The 15166-nt window shown below is 52.5% G+C and overlaps 7 protein-coding genes across 7 annotated transcripts; 4 read left to right on the top strand and 3 right to left on the bottom strand.

The window, feature by feature from the left end:
- Nucleotides 1-287: 287 nt before the first annotated feature.
- On the bottom strand, nt 288-2092 carry J4E84_005627 (uncharacterized protein; the record flags this gene model as incomplete). Its single annotated transcript, XM_049388223.1, has 5 exons — nt 288-543; nt 594-724; nt 787-1529; nt 1577-1720; nt 1774-2092. The coding sequence occupies 5 exons, from the start codon at nt 2090-2092 to the stop codon at nt 288-290; spliced, it is 1593 nt and encodes a 530-aa protein (XP_049243768.1).
- An 816-nt stretch (nt 2093-2908) lies between these two features.
- J4E84_005626 (uncharacterized protein) lies at nt 2909-3713 on the top strand (the record flags this gene model as incomplete). Its single annotated transcript, XM_049388222.1, has 2 exons — nt 2909-3072; nt 3131-3713. The coding sequence occupies 2 exons, from the start codon at nt 2909-2911 to the stop codon at nt 3711-3713; spliced, it is 747 nt and encodes a 248-aa protein (XP_049243767.1).
- Nucleotides 3714-3987: 274 nt separating this feature from the next.
- Nucleotides 3988-5747, bottom strand: J4E84_005625 (uncharacterized protein; the record flags this gene model as incomplete). The annotated part of the gene is made up of 2 exons (XM_049388221.1): nt 3988-5695; nt 5743-5747. 2 exons carry the CDS (start codon nt 5745-5747, stop codon nt 3988-3990), a joined length of 1713 nt encoding a protein of 570 aa, XP_049243766.1.
- A 725-nt stretch (nt 5748-6472) lies between these two features.
- Nucleotides 6473-7434, top strand: J4E84_005624 (uncharacterized protein; the record flags this gene model as incomplete). The annotated part of the gene is made up of 2 exons (XM_049388220.1): nt 6473-6508; nt 6562-7434. 2 exons carry the CDS (start codon nt 6473-6475, stop codon nt 7432-7434), a joined length of 909 nt encoding a protein of 302 aa, XP_049243765.1.
- A 2133-nt stretch (nt 7435-9567) lies between these two features.
- Nucleotides 9568-11286, top strand: J4E84_005623 (uncharacterized protein; the record flags this gene model as incomplete). The annotated part of the gene is made up of 2 exons (XM_049388219.1): nt 9568-10894; nt 10946-11286. 2 exons carry the CDS (start codon nt 9568-9570, stop codon nt 11284-11286), a joined length of 1668 nt encoding a protein of 555 aa, XP_049243764.1.
- A 141-nt stretch (nt 11287-11427) lies between these two features.
- J4E84_005622 (uncharacterized protein) lies at nt 11428-13021 on the bottom strand (the record flags this gene model as incomplete). Its single annotated transcript, XM_049388218.1, has 4 exons — nt 11428-11661; nt 11711-12578; nt 12628-12946; nt 12997-13021. 4 exons carry the CDS (start codon nt 13019-13021, stop codon nt 11428-11430), a joined length of 1446 nt encoding a protein of 481 aa, XP_049243763.1.
- A 744-nt stretch (nt 13022-13765) lies between these two features.
- J4E84_005621 (uncharacterized protein) lies at nt 13766-14829 on the top strand (the record flags this gene model as incomplete). Its single annotated transcript, XM_049388217.1, has 3 exons — nt 13766-14058; nt 14125-14323; nt 14389-14829. The coding sequence occupies 3 exons, from the start codon at nt 13766-13768 to the stop codon at nt 14827-14829; spliced, it is 933 nt and encodes a 310-aa protein (XP_049243762.1).
- Nucleotides 14830-15166: the final 337 nt, after the last annotated feature.

Below are 15166 nucleotides of genomic sequence, written 5' to 3'. Positions count from 1 at the left end.
TTCTCGACATGACCTTCCATTGCTGCATTGGACGACGTAGCTACTCGCACAGCTGATTGCACAGGCAAAGAAGGCGACGTTGCAAGGTAGTCGCAGTCGCCTTCCTCGCTTTCCTCATCAAACGGTACAATTGTCGCCGCGGTACTCAAAGTCAAATGGCGTATAGTCGGGAAACAAGTAACCAATCCCGTCATAGACATCAGTCATGTTGGCCAAGTCACCGTGAACAGAGACTAGACTGCGTACCGAGAATTAGTGACCACGTTTCGGGAGCGTATTTTGGTAACTTACACCGCTGACTTCGCTACCCGGTGCTTCACCATAGCGTTGACCAGTTGAGCAATCTCGTTATGGTCGTTGTGTGTTGCCATCAACTGCGCTTGGGTGACATGATCGGCATCAAAGACAACGACTGTGCTGTCCTCGGTAGGACAAGCAGGCATAATAACGGCGACACTATGGTCTTGGGCATGAATGCTGCCTTCAATGTGGATGAACGTGGCCCTGAAACCGTTGGTCTCCATGATGTGCGGCGCTCCGCGTCTAGAGCAAATTAGCGCTTGGCCTGGTGGTGGGCATAGACGATAACGTACTCAAAGGTTTCGAACTTGGCGCCGGGGATATCGGCGTAGTACGACTCAGCCATCTTAGGACAGACGATTTCCGCTCCGTTCTGGACGTAGCCCTTGACACCGAAAGCGTGGTCGTGATGATGATGCGTAGGCTATGCAATGTTAGCAAAGCTCATCAGAGTAGTAATTAGGCGGATTAAGATCGCTGACTTACCCACACCTGCGACACTGGCTTTCCAATGTTGATCCTGACCCATTCGAGCAAGACCGCCACGATCTCAGCAGGAGCATCCAGAACAGCAACATAGGTGTCAGTTTCAAGCAGGATCTGGCGGTACGCGGATACACCAGGTGGTCGGACGACCCAAACGCCGGGTAGATCTGCGTACGGTTGCGATCCACTGAGCGACTCGACTGTGAAGTTGTTCCGACCGAACCAGATGTAATTCGTGTACTTCTCACCGATCTCAGCAGTCAGGGCGGGGTCAACGACGGGAATGCTCAGTTCGCCGCGTTCGGCTGGGACATCGAAGAGCGATGGCTCGACTTCAGTGTTGACCGATATGTCGTCTGCAAGGAAGTCGATGCATAAGCGCTGGTTGTTGTATATGGTCTTGTAATGACGGGGTATCATGAGGCCGTTAACCGAGATAAAGTCGTATACTCGGAGATCGTTCGTCGAAGGACCGAAAAAGGGATGGTCTTCGTATGTGCGGATAGCGAAGGGTAGGTAAGTGTCGGGGTTGAAGATGATTGACATGTTCAGTGCTTGGTCAAACACTAACGGCCGAGTTAGAAAGGTTGTGAAAAGCAAAGTAGGTGATGACCAACCTGCTGGAAGTAGTAAGTCTCCTTCCACCGGCTCGAAACGGAGGGTGGAATCATTTGCAGATATCTTGCTGAGCAGCAACGGATCCCACTTTTGACCATCGGAGATCATATACGCCGCGAGATATCCTGTTGATCGTCAGACTTTGATACAAATATCTCAGTGGACGTAGTACCATCCAAGTAGCCTTCTGGAGCAGCCGTCGGGTCAAAAAGCGCATAGCTTCCCCTGACCACAGCAGCAAACGAGTCATCACCACCTTGTACTACTACAGAGTAGTCCATAGGTTCGAGTTCAGGTCGGGCAAACATCCAAAGAGCTAGGATCTCAAAGTCAGCTTCCCATCAAACGGTATCAAGAGAGAAGACCTACTCCCTAAGCCAGAAACCTTGTCAATGCGCTGCTTCAGACTGCCTGTCTCGTACGAATACGTGATCGTCTGGCTACCATATGGGACGACTGTTTGGTCCATACCATCTAGGGCTATCGTTGTGACTATAGACTTGGTGCGGAATTGAGAGCCACTGATCCTCACATTGCGTACATCGGACGTGTTGGAGTTGATGCCAATGGCTGCGAGACCACGCTGTACAAGGTCTGTAGGTACCTCGGACTGACGTGTTCGTAAAGCCAACGAGCTGGATGACAGGAAGCCCACCACCAGAGCTGAGAATGCTCGGGTTGATAGCATTTTGTTCGAGCTGATTGAAAGAGAAAGCCGATCGAGGTTGGTACGTAGTACAAGCAGAAGATTGAGAAGAGATGTGATGGACACAAAGGATGTCATTGCAACGATCTATATACTGAGCCTGCGCTCCTACGCATAGTTCATTTCTCTAACAGACTTTTATGCTACTCTTCGTCTCGCGTCTCGCGTCGATGAAGCGGACGAACCTTCTCCTCGTTCGCGCAGGCCTTGACTAATGCCCAGCAAACGCAGTGGATCGCGATTACTTATGATACGAGCGTGGCTCATTCGATGAACCGCGCGTGATGTAGTATTTCGTACTCTGGTGGTAAATCCGGGGTCTCTGGTCGTGGAGTAGAGTTTGAAAGTCAACAAGTCGACTTTGGGACAGTCTGCTTACGAAGTCGGGGACGGCAACACCCGTAGTCGCAAGTCTAGTGTTACCAAATCTGTCGACAGACTCCAGAAACGGTAATGTAGCGTACCCAATTAGCAGTACGGAACGGAAGTACGTTCGTCTTAGCGGTGCCGGTAAACGGGCCGACTAGATCTAAACATGACTTTGAAAGATGGTTAAGTCCGCAGCGAACACCGATAGAAGCCAAGACGACCTCTTGCAATTTCGGACGAGTTCTACGGCAGCGGACGAATGTAGTCGAACTGTGTTGACATATCAGCTTGGCATCACGCGTCGTGCAATAGGTCATGGACTGAGTAAAGTACGTGTCTGTGTTGAGAATACCCGGATTGCCTTCCCACCCCACACATCTTCATACGACCAAGCTACTTCACAACTCTTGCAGCCATCACCCTGAAACCATGTCGCAGCTATCTCTCGAAAACGACCTGTCGCACGCTAAACTGGATGAGATCTCAGCCTTTTGGTTTCGTCATCTCCAAGACCACGACCACATCATCAGCCCTAGCATCGAGGACTCGGCGCCATGGTTCTCACAGAATGATGCTTACGACCAGGAATGCATGTAAGTACTCAGCTTATCCTAGATACTTTCCCGCGAACAAAAGCTTACTTAACCACAGGGATAGATTTGGCGCATTGCTCGAACTCATCCAGGTCGTAGAACCAAACGGAGCGGAAATCATAGCAGCAGCAAAGCCATGCAAGCCTATGCACTGGATCAGTCTGATCATATTGCTTGACCAACTCCCAAGAAACTGCTTCCGAGGTGCTCAAGCTCGTGTAGCCTTCACCATTTTCGATAGTCTGGCTTTGGAAGTGGCTTCCAAAGCGATTGACTCCGGTGCCCCCATGGATTCAGAAGTTCGCTTCCGACTGGCATACAGATTCTGGTTTTACATGCCGATGGAACATTGCGAGAGCCTGGCAGTAGCAGAATCGTTACACAAAGCACACTTTGACATGTTCCGTGACTATGAGAGGCTGCTAGAGAGGGATGTCGAGGGATGGGACGGTAAATTCGCCCAGTACCGCGACGTGCTTCTCAAACGAAGGAGCGATTTTGGGAAGCTGAAGGGTGTTATTACTAGCATCTGTGAAAGCAAGCTGGACGCACTTCGTCGGTTTGGGCGCTTCCCGCAGCGGAACGAGGTGTTGGGTCGCACTTCTACATCCGAGGAGCTGCAGTTCTTGGATGGAAAGTGATTTTCGAAGACAGACGACGGTGTTGGATTCAATCAATCCCTGTAAAGAAAGTTCATTGGAATGCTACCATGTGTTGTTCATCTGTGCCATCAATTATGCATGAAGTCTCACGTCGTGATGATAAACGTGATAGAGCATTATTGACATTTGTTCCATGCCAGCCAAGTAATTGAGAACCGAACTTTGATGTTGACAGCGTCCCGCCATGGACTTATCGACAAAAGGTACAGTGAAAGCATCAGCGTTCTACTCATCGGATCCGGCAAGTTGCTATCTAGGTAGAATGACAGTTTTGCTTACTGCTTGACGCTGACAGCCGACAGAAACATGAGGACTTGATGGAAACATCAGCGGAGGCCACGGCAACGTCACGCTGGAGGCGTATGCTCTTGGCTTTTTCTTGCTTCCCATTCTGCATGAAACATTCATAAAGACCATGTAGTCCCCAAACGTTGTTGATGCGCGCTTTCCGACGAGGCTGGCTATCACTATATCCCAAGTCTTCCAGATAGAGCAGTTCGGCTTCCTCAGACTGGCCTTGCTCGAGAAGGAGTGCACTGAGAGCGTGGCGAACGGGCTGCATCCAAAGTGGCGGGTCAGCGTAGGCAAGGTTATCCTCCAACTCAATGCCGTGTCGCAAAATGGAGAATGCCTGAGAGTGATTGCCCTTGCGATACTCCAACTCGCCCTCCAGCATGGCCGACGCTACAGCTAGAATTGGTTCCGCTGCGGAGGAGGGACTGTACATACGGTCCTGCGGTACGGACTGACGGGTCTTTTCGAAAGCGTCTCTTGCCTGGTGTGCCTCTTCGATCCTCCCAAGTACTGCGAAAGCAATCCCTTTGGCATAATGGATTGTCGCTTTGTAGACGCAGAGTAAAACCGGATCTACCGGCTCCGGGAGCTCGAGAATCTCCTCCCAGCGACCAAATCTAATCAACACGTGAGGCAGCGTTACAAGTTGCCACTCGGTCCAGTCTACCATTCGTGGCGTTTTGATCGACATGAACTCCAGAGTCAATACTTCAGACATCCGTGTCGCAGCATAGAGAGCGTCCCGAGACCGACCAGTCATCATGGCAGAGTAGGCCATAGCGTGGATGTTATGCGATCGATATGCGTTGTAGATGAGAGCTGCTTTGGCCCCACTCCCGAAGTATTTGTCATCCGCACGTATGGCGTCAAAGTTCGAATCGACAGAGCGACGGTAGTCGCCACAGGCTGTGTCGATGTGGGTGGCCATATGTTGCATGTGAGAGCCATCAGGTACAAGTCGTCGCAGACTGTCAGCCGCAGGCAAAGCCACTTCGGGGAAAGGCGACATCTCCATCATGTGGATGTACAGATGACACAGACCTGGGTGTTTGAGACCATCAGAACGTGCCAGGCCCCTCTCTAGTGCGGCTCTTGCCTCATCCACATCTGTGCCTGTAGTCTTTCCGGTGTTGAGGTCCCAGAGCTGACGCGGACGGGTGCACATGACGGCATCGGCGAATAGTGCGACCACGTCGAGATCTTCCCCGTACTCTTCGTAGATCGAGCGCATAGCTTTTGCATAGGCATAATTGAACGCCGATAGGTCGTCTGGAACATCTGTGATACTCCCTGGGAAGCGAGCGTTGAGGGCCATGATGAGTGCTTTCTCCACAGGCGAGGCAGTGGCCGCGGCGTTGTTGGCTTGCGACAAGGCGCGCAGTATCTTTTCGATGGACTTTGTGCGATCTTCCGGTGTGAACATGCGCCATGACTTGTTGTAGTTCGGGCCAACAGCGTAAGCAATACCCCAGTAGGCTAATGCGCAACTCGCATCATGGACTGTCGCCGCCTCAAAACACTGCATGGCTGCTTCATGGTTGAATGAGTAGCACCATACAAGACCACGGGCGAACCAAGCTTGCGCTTCGTGAGATGTCGTTTGAGCATCTCGTCTGTATTCCCCTAGGTCGTAATATGGGGCTCCACCGTTTGAGGCATGGTTATTCCTGTTCTGGTTAGCAATGGCAGCTAAATATGGAAAAGAGAGGCTTACTTCATTGCTTGATGTAGTAGTAGAAGTTGTAGTAGGGTCGTATCCGAAAGTCTGGGATTGATGTCGCTTTTGATCAGTTGCCGGTCGATAGCTATCACTTTCTTGGTGCGAGTCAGCTCTGGTTAGCGTTTTGTGTCTGTCGCGCAAAAGAAAAACCACACCTTGATATAAACTGTATCATCGTTGGCCTTCGCCGATGTTGGCGCTTGTGCCGAGGTCTAGCTTGCTTTAGTCGGCGTTTACCTAACAGGCCCGTGGACATCTCGGGGACTCAAACCCCGCCCTACTGCGGTACGTCTTCCGCCCGAGATAGCACCTTGATTTCGTGGCTGGAATTAATGACGTAGGCGATTTCCAGGTGTCATCCAGACGGGACCGCGAGAGATGCGACGGAACGGAAGTATGGCACCTGCCGTCCCGTCGCACGACTAGCGTACCGGACTTATTGTGGCACTCTTAACTTGAGGCTGACTGAGTTACGACCGAAAACGCGAAGCTGCTGATGCCATGCTTTGCAATCCGGACGAATCTAGGATGATTAGGTATCTGCGCACGTTTGGTTGACTTCACTTAGTTTCCGATGTCGAGATGATGTATATAGGTATCGCCACAACCTGCTTCTCAGAACCAGAAAAGACCTCATCGAGCCACCAGGATAACAGAATCGCCTACACCACCACCACGCTATCAAACCATACCCTCCATGAGATCGACACAAAGCACACCAGTCATGTCCAGCAAGATCACGAATGTCGCAATTGCAGGCGTAAGTTCATAGCTACGAGCACGAGGAGAAGATGGTCTACTGACATGAGACAGGCGACCGGCAGTCTTGGATCTGAAGTCTTGAAGGGTCTTCTTGAAGCCAAATTAACTGTTACCGTTATTGCTCGGAAGGAAGGGCAGAAGTTTCCTGCTGGCGCGTCAGTCAAGGTCGTTGACACTGACTCAGTCGCGGCAATTGCCGAAGCCCTTCGCGGCCACGATGCTATCGTGGATACGACATCTGGTCCCGATCCGACTCTCCAGGGACGAATCATCGAAGCTGCTGTTTCCGCGGGAGTGTATCGTATAGTGATGGGCGAGTTCAGCGTTGACCCTGAGGACCCCGTAGCGAGATCGCCGCTCTTCCACCACGGGAAGAATCAGGCTTACCAGCACATCAAGGATCTGGCCGCGAAAGGCAAGATCACGTACACCACCATATCCAATGGAGCTTTCCTTGATTGGAACCTGCGGACTGGATTCATCAACATCGACATTCGCAGCAAAAAGGTTCAATACATGAACGATGGAATGATTCCGATGGCTTGGACGATGCTTTCTTCGATCAGTACAGCCGTCGCCAACGTGCTAAAGAAGGCTGAACAAACTGAGAACCGCTCCTTTTACATCTCGAGCGTAATCAAGAGCCAGAAGCAGATGGTGGCATTGGCGAAGGAGACCCTGGGCAGCGATGGCTGGGAGGAGTCGAGCCAAGACATGGATCAAAAGCTCAAGGCCGCGACTGAGGCCATGATGGCGGGAAAGATCGACATGGAGGTCATCGGTGATATGATTCGATGGTCTGCAGGAACAGTCCCTGCGCTACGCTGGGAGCGGTTGGATGACAACAAGCTGTTAGGAGTGGAACGAATGGACGACGATCAAGTACGCAGGCTCATTCGAGACATCGCCTCGGAAAGTCAGTAGTCGTCTAAGCCGGTGCCGGGGAATATGGAGATTAGTGATCGACCTGTAGACTTGTAAAATGCATGATCACGAGCGAACGCTTCATACGTACATTTCTGATAAAGTTCGCGCTGCAGTATGTGTGCAGAACTTTGATGATAAGTAACATGCATCCCAGCGCCGAGCGCAGATGCCATGACCAAGGTATCGCCAATGACGATCATCCCATTGAAGACGAACTCGAACAGGATCGTTTCGCACGCCTAAGACAATCATGCTCTGTTTTGACAGCAAATGCATAATCACAATCTCGCGAAGTCAAGAACCCATCCGATATCGGGTGATTCCTCAGAGTCACTGGTACGTGAAACTGACCATCATTAGCCTGGATGAGCGGGTTCACGGCGATTACCGCGTTTCCTGACAGGACTCCTCGTGCATGCGGGTTGCTCAAGCGCTGGAAAGAGCGCAAAAGTCTTCATGATTCGGAAATCCGGATCATGTATCCTGATGGAGTCGTTATATGGACATCGGTGTCTTAACAAGTAGTGATCTATAGAAGCTTGATGGTCCTGCATGTAATGTGTTTTGATTTGACCATGGCAATCATGGCCCATTACAACGCTTTGCATGAACGGGGAGGCTGGGGCACTGACTTGTAAGCCCATCGAGTGACCCATTGAGATATACAAACACCTTTACACATGTTGAGTGGCTATAATATTGATGACGCTGGCGCCGTAGGGTGGCCTTCTTGGACGTGGACCAGGGCCTCGGATTCGACGATGTTTTGTCGATGCGTATGGTCGTGCGATGCGTGCTGATTTGGCTTGATATGCGAAAGCCTTCCCGGGCTTATCCGGACAGTGGCTGGGGGTTTTGTCGACTGTTTCCAATACTGGATGGGACATTAAGAAACTATGCAATGGGTAGGGGCCAATCGCCCTGGTGCAGATCCTCAATTCGCCGCAGACACGGATGTAAAGGCAGCCCACACGATGGCGAATCCCTCTCGAGCATGCCCTGGCATCGGGCGCATGTTGTAGTGATGTGTCAAGGAGAAGACGCGACTTCGAAGGCAAATCCGACGAGGCGAGGTGCATGGCCGTGACGCGCATGTGGGGCCGGACGGAAGGCCTCAGGCCTCGAAAACAACGGGGGCTTGGCGTGCCAGGCGCTAGCTCAACTCGCCATGGGCAGCTTCCAAGTTTCCTTCATCCTGCACGATCTTAACAGTACCTGCAGCAGAGGAGCGCGGGCGAGCTCTTTTACGCGACTAGCTTCATAGTAGGCTTCGGCAATTCCAGTATATCTCATCTCTATATGTGGTCGGTACATCTCGGCTACCTCTTCAGCCGCCCATCGCCATGGGTCTCGTCAATGCCCAAGGCATGAAACATTGCACGTCGCTTGTGCGTTCTGGACAGCCTCATCCCCACCCACTGAGGCAGCAAACGCTTGCCTGCACACGGTCGCGTTCGCGCATCGTCTCCACTTCGCGATGAGTTCCCAGCCATGTCGATCTGCCGAATCGGGCACGTCAGGTTTCAGGTTTTCGTTCTGCATTGACGCTCGAACGTTCTGAGTCTCGGATGAAGCCTCAGGCCCTTCCCGCTCCTTTACCTCTGCTCGTAATTGAGTAATGTACCTTGATCTCGACCACGCGACGGAGCCTTATCAACGGCAATTATCAATTGATCAAGATACCCTAGTAGCGCCATTAGAAATGTTTGTGGGTAGAATTGACATCGAGCGAATGGGATCAAGGTAAACGATCAAGCCTCACGTCGCCTCCAAAGATTAAGGACATACGGTTACATCACATCTGTGCCCGGCCCGTTTTCGTAACGGCTTTTGAATCTGCTAGCCATGGGTCTGTCTGTACATGGGAAGCAGACAGGGTAGAAGGTGTGATCGTCATCTAATGTGGGTTAAGAATGGAGTTATCGTCTTCTCCAGCTTCGTTGATGATCACGTCGATCGTTCACCATTGAGAGCCGGACTCTGACTCTGTCGTTACCTTCATATCTAGTGGCGCAGGCTTTCGTCCACTCGTCGTTGTTCTTCTTGTCCTTCTCTAGTTCTCACCATTATCGTCACTCATTTCGCAATTGACAGCCCCCCAACGACAACAGGCAGGAGGCTTTCACCATTATGGCGCAGGTTACGCCCCGCTCGATACTCGCACTTCAGCTTCCAGACCCTCGATTCAGCGTTGACTTTGCGAACTACGCACTCGACCCCAAAGCATATGCTACAACCAAAAAGTACATGCAGGACTTGTTCCCCGGTCAGAACAAGCCGTTACCACCACCAAAGGCTGCATCATCGCGTCATGGCAATGTGAACCCAAAGCCTCGACGCGTCATGGCAAAAGAGCCGATACCTTCCTCAGCGGCATCACAAAGTCTTGACGACAAGTGGGATGCGCACACCATAGAGTGTATGATAATGCTTGACGAATCACTCGTCGACGAATCGGATCGATCTTCAGCCTCGTCGAAATCGACAGCAGAGTCTTACGCCACCAACGTTACTTCCGCCAGCGCTTTGAGTAGCACAGCGCCTACAACAAAAGCTATCAGCGGTCCCCCAGAGTCGACGCGTTCCTTTCTTCAACTTCCCCAGGCAATAGTCAATCACATATTGTCATACGTTTTCGCTGAAGAACGCGCGGTCTCCATCACACCATACCAGTCGCGTATCACACCCCAGCCACGACGCCGGCACCGCCATGGCCCGAGCACCATCGACATCCGATCTTTCATGATGCATCCGGCACTGATGGTGTCTAAGCAGGCCCGCGAGCTCGGACTAGACATCCTCTATCGGGACAGCCTCTTTCTCATTGATCTGTCTGACATCGGTGGTGCCAACGTCGGTGCCGAGAAGGACATTGGCAAGTACTGGGGATGCTGGACGAGCAGTACGCCACCTCACATGGTCAAGTCGGCACTCTCCCGTGCTGCGAACATCCGTATCCAGCTCCCAGTTCCTAGCGCAGAAGCTACAGTTGTACGCAGCGCAACTAAGAGGAAGAAGGATGCACAGGAAGACACTTCCATCGTGATCGAGTCTCTACGCACAGTGACCACCCTCATCACCGGTCAGGACAGTGCCCCAGCCCAACCAGCAGAACGGAGTCGCTCAGCAAGTCCAGCGGGGCCGAAGATCCTCCGTCGCAAGCTCAGCTTCCGATCTGCAAAGCGTCCTGACTCATTGGAGTTTGTATGCCGCGGAGACTCCCCTCCACCCCAACCGAGAGAACCTCTAAGCACGCTAGAGGTTGTACTCGTGAAGGCTAATGCAGACGCCGAAGTGCACAGCCAAACGCTGGACATGGTAGCAATATGCAGTAGCATTCCAGTCTCCGGAGCTCTAGAGTATCATCTTGAGCTTGACGCGATGAGGAGGCTGTGGGCTAAGCGTGACAATGGACAATGGCGAGGAAGTGAGCCAGATGGTCACAAACTCCTGCATGGTATGTCGCAGTCTACTCCCATCACCTCGACCCAACACTGACTTGTAACAGATCTGAGGGCTCTAGGACATTCAGCGGCGAAAGCAGAAGTCTCGCAACCTCGTGGACAGCTCAGACAGACGCACGACCAGCCTACTGCACGTGCAGATGTACTCCATAGAGATAGGGCACGCCCTGCCCAGCAACCAACCAGCGGCAGACCCAGCTTAGAGGGGCACCTTCAGCAACGAGGTATTCCGAAAACACGGCCTGCTAAAAATGGCCTCGTCGCAAGGAAGATCAAAGAGATGGAGAGCCTTTCCAAGATCAAACTGTTGAAGGGCAACAAGCAACCACCGACGGTTGAGGAGCTTCAACAGATCGCCTCAGACATCAGGAGAGGCGTCTACTAAAAATTCCATCGCGGCCTGGGGCTGACAGAGCCTGGCGCTCAATCATGTCATGTACTTACTTTTCTTCTGTCATATCTAAGTTTAATGTCTATAGTCTATCCACACTCAAACATGTCCATAACTTCAGATGTCCTTGGTCGACTAGGCCTTTCCGTCCGAAAATTGGACAACAGCCCACTTGCCACTCCAAGCCCACTTTCTCGCCCCACTGTCTCCGCCGCCCCCCTCTGATGCTTTTATGCGCTCGTCTTCTCCGTCCTTTAATCCGACGACGACGTCGGCTTTGCACGTGCGGAGCGCGAGGACTCGTAGACCTGAGCCAGGGCCCATTGGTCCAATGGCTTCGGTGAATGGTGTGGTAGGAGACCAAGCAGCCTAGTGATGGTCAGTAATGCGAGGGACGAATGTAGAAGAGGGCACTTACATCAGCGGTCAACTTGCGATAGTTGAGATCGCCCTTGAAGATGACGAGTTCGCTCTCCTTGAGATCCTCGTACAAGTCCGGCTCGCTCTTGGGAAGTCGCCAGTAGCTGCCGCCTGCAGTCCAGAAGTCGTTTGGTCGCATCATCAATTGGCCTTCTGCGTGGAGACCACTCCAATGCTGGAAGAGGAATTGCAGATTCGCGCTCTCTGTCTCAGAGAGCGGTACGGACTGCTTGCCAGCGTGCTTCTCGTCTTCCGATAGCGCGCTGTAGAAGCTCTGTGGGTCGGCTAGTGCCATGAGGAGTGCACCGAAATCGGCTGGCAGAACGTCTGAAACGAACCATGGAATGTTCTTGGGGTGGAACACCACGTTTGTCGCCAGACCGGATGCGATGAGATATCCAGCGAGAATCAGGTCGACGAAGAGCTCGAAGCCAGCATTGTCAAGCACAATGTCAACGCGACGTTCCTTCTTGCCCTCCTTCTGAGCCCGCGTGAGGACCTCGAACGCCTTGTCTAGGTCGTTGACCAGGATGTTCTTCTCGGAGTTCTTGCGCGCCTCAGAGCCCTGCAACTTCTGGATGTCTTCGTATGACAGGTTTGTCAACAAGGACAGATCCGTCGCATTGCCCCAGAGACAGATCTCGCACATCTCGGTGAACAGGACCTTCTCGGCGGCCTCGAGCTGCTCCTGCGACTCTGCTCCCTTGATCGTCTTCTTCTGCTCCAGCTCGGTGACAATGTCTTTGTAGCGCGCGGCGAGTTCGACGACGGCGGGGCGGGAGGATTTGAAGGTTTCCATCTTCTGGCGAGCGAAGATGTCGTACGAGCGCCATTTGGTGGTCTGCTTAAAGATGCTTGCGATGCGTCTGCCTATGGCCATTAGCACGCGCCATTGAGCGACTCAGGTCTACATACCTGTACAGATAGCACTCGGCGTAAAGCCAAGACACGTTGTGCCACTTGGGGTTGCCTCTTGCTGCCAGCTCCTTGTTGTATGCTTCGATATCGCGCTCGCCATCATCGGGGATCGGAGTCAGCTCGCGGTCGTGCTGGAGCTCGTACTTCAGCTTGGCGATTTCTGCGACGACCTGTTTGCCTTCTGTGATGGCCGTCTCGTCTTTGGTGTCGTGCAGGGAGCGGTGCACGTCGTCAATGCCTTGGGTGATGATGATGGGCCATCGCGAGCGCGCCGAAGTGTGGGCAAACGACGTCGCGTCGTTGGTGCTGTACTGCGCTGGTGCTGATTAGTCATGGATCCGCTGGTATAGGCGCGCGTATACTCACGTGCTGTGAAAGTGTCGTACTCCATGTTGCTGCTCAGTTGTGGTGTGGGGGTAAGATACTCTCAGTTACAACTTTCAGCATGACGACGTTTGCAGGGGTCTAGGAGCGAAAACGTCGCCAAGCATTCCAGCTACCCCTCCACGTGCTCGACCGTTATCCCCACTACAGCACCTTCCACCAAGTGCAAGTACGACACTACCAAATGCCTCGTGTTCTATAATTTTATTCGCAAAGGTCATCACATACTGCATGCGATGCTTCACATCCCGCATCTACTGACACCGAGTACCTCACATACTAAGACTCCTGACGGCCAAGTGGAGAGTATGGACGCTGATGCGAGCAGGCAGGGCGGACCTAAACCATGGCTTGGCTAAGGTACATGTCCCAGCCCTAGCTATGAAGTTTGGACAGTATTTGGAAGCCATCGCATTCCAAGTGAGGCTCCGGGGTCGGGACGCAGGGTCCGTGAAATCTCGACGAATCGGACATGTGGAGTGACATGCCTGTTAACCATGACGTGTTTTCCCAGGCACTCTCGTGTCGCCGCTACCTGCGCGTCTATAAACGGTATTCCGAAGTCACCTTTGTAGGAACGTAATGCCAGTTTGCTAGCAGCTCGATACAATTTCACTTTCAGATCTCGACGCACTTCGTACGCATCCACATGCGCTAGCTCATGAAAATCTACCGCTCAATCCTCAGTATCGGTGTTCGCAGCACCATCACCTCCAGACCTCTGCGCACCTCCTTTCAATTCGCACGTACAATGGCAACGATACCGAACGGAGATCTGAACAATACCTCGGCCGAACGTGCACGAACTGAACTCGACATTGATCCCGCGTATCAAGGTCGCTCATTGGCGATACCACCTTCTGAAGACGATGTGGAAGTTCGAAAGGCTTACCGGCCATTCATACTTGAGGGGAAAGATGCTGAGGACGATTGGGTGGCTGAATTAGAACTCAGCACTGCACTGAAGATGGTCGATACACAGTTGCTCCAGCGTGGAGACGACAGGCTCAGGGTGGTGGTCTTGCACGGAAGCATGCGATCAAGGTACAGACTACTTCCAGCCAAGTGCCCCCATGGGTGCGTTCAATGGCATATACTGACTCCAGGCAGATCTTACTCGCGCTTGCTATCGTACGAGGCGAGCCGAATACTTTTCCGCCTTGGCTGCGACGTTCGCATGTACGACCCCACTGGCCTACCAGTCAAGGACGATGTACAACACACACACCCCAAAGTGCAAGAGTTACGCGAACTGAGTAAATGGAGCGATGGGCATATATGGATATGTCCTGAGCAGCATGGGACTCTCGTAAGCTGGTGCCCTAAAACTCAGTATACTTTCTGAACGTCATGCTAATGGCTGTCCTCTTATAGACGGCCGTGTTCAAGAACCAGATCGACTGGATACCACTGTCCACCGGCTCTGTTCGTCCGACCCAGGGCCGCACCCTCGGAATCGCACAAGTAAACGGCGGATCACAGTCCTTCAATACAGTCAATGCCCTGCGAATACTCGGTCGATGGATGCGCATGTTCGTCATACCGAACCAAAGCTCGATACCCATGGCATACAAGCAGTTCACCGAGGAGGACGCTGGCAGCAGGCTAATGCCCAGCGGTAATAGAGACCGACTTGTCGACTGCATGGAGGAGTTCGTCAAATACACCATTGTGATGCGCCCTCATTTCGATCTCTTCGGCGACAGGTTCAGTGAGAGGGAAGAGAAGCGGGCGAAACAAGCAAAGGAAGCTAATAAGCCTGCCCCAGACACGCAGCATGCGGCTTTGTCCACCAACGCGGGGCCTTCGAATTGATCCGAACCTCATTTGAATGCAAGAACAGCATTGCCTCAAAAAAGTAGGAGTCTGGCATACAGTGTGGTAGTAAAGCGCAGGTTCTGAATGTATCAACAGCCCTCGACCGGTTCTGGACTAGTGCTGTCGATCATCCGTGAGTGGTGACACCCCGCAAATGCAAGTGACATATCTCCTACGCGCATATATAGTGGCGCCGGCTGGAGCAGAAGGCACCATGCTTCTGGATGCATGCCGCAAAGATGACGAAACAAGACAGCATTCCCCGACAGCACAGCGAGGTGTCACCGCCACTGACGCTCGATGAGGTAATCGTAGGAGAGCACACTACCAATGC

This window comes from Alternaria hordeiaustralica, assembly GCF_023758085.1.
Source record: "Alternaria hordeiaustralica strain BMP 2776 chromosome Unknown scaffold_10, whole genome shotgun sequence".
Lineage (NCBI taxonomy): Eukaryota > Fungi > Ascomycota > Dothideomycetes > Pleosporales > Pleosporaceae > Alternaria > Alternaria hordeiaustralica.
The sequence above is the reverse complement of the archived record's forward strand: the minus strand, read 5'-3'. Positions and strand labels throughout refer to the sequence as shown.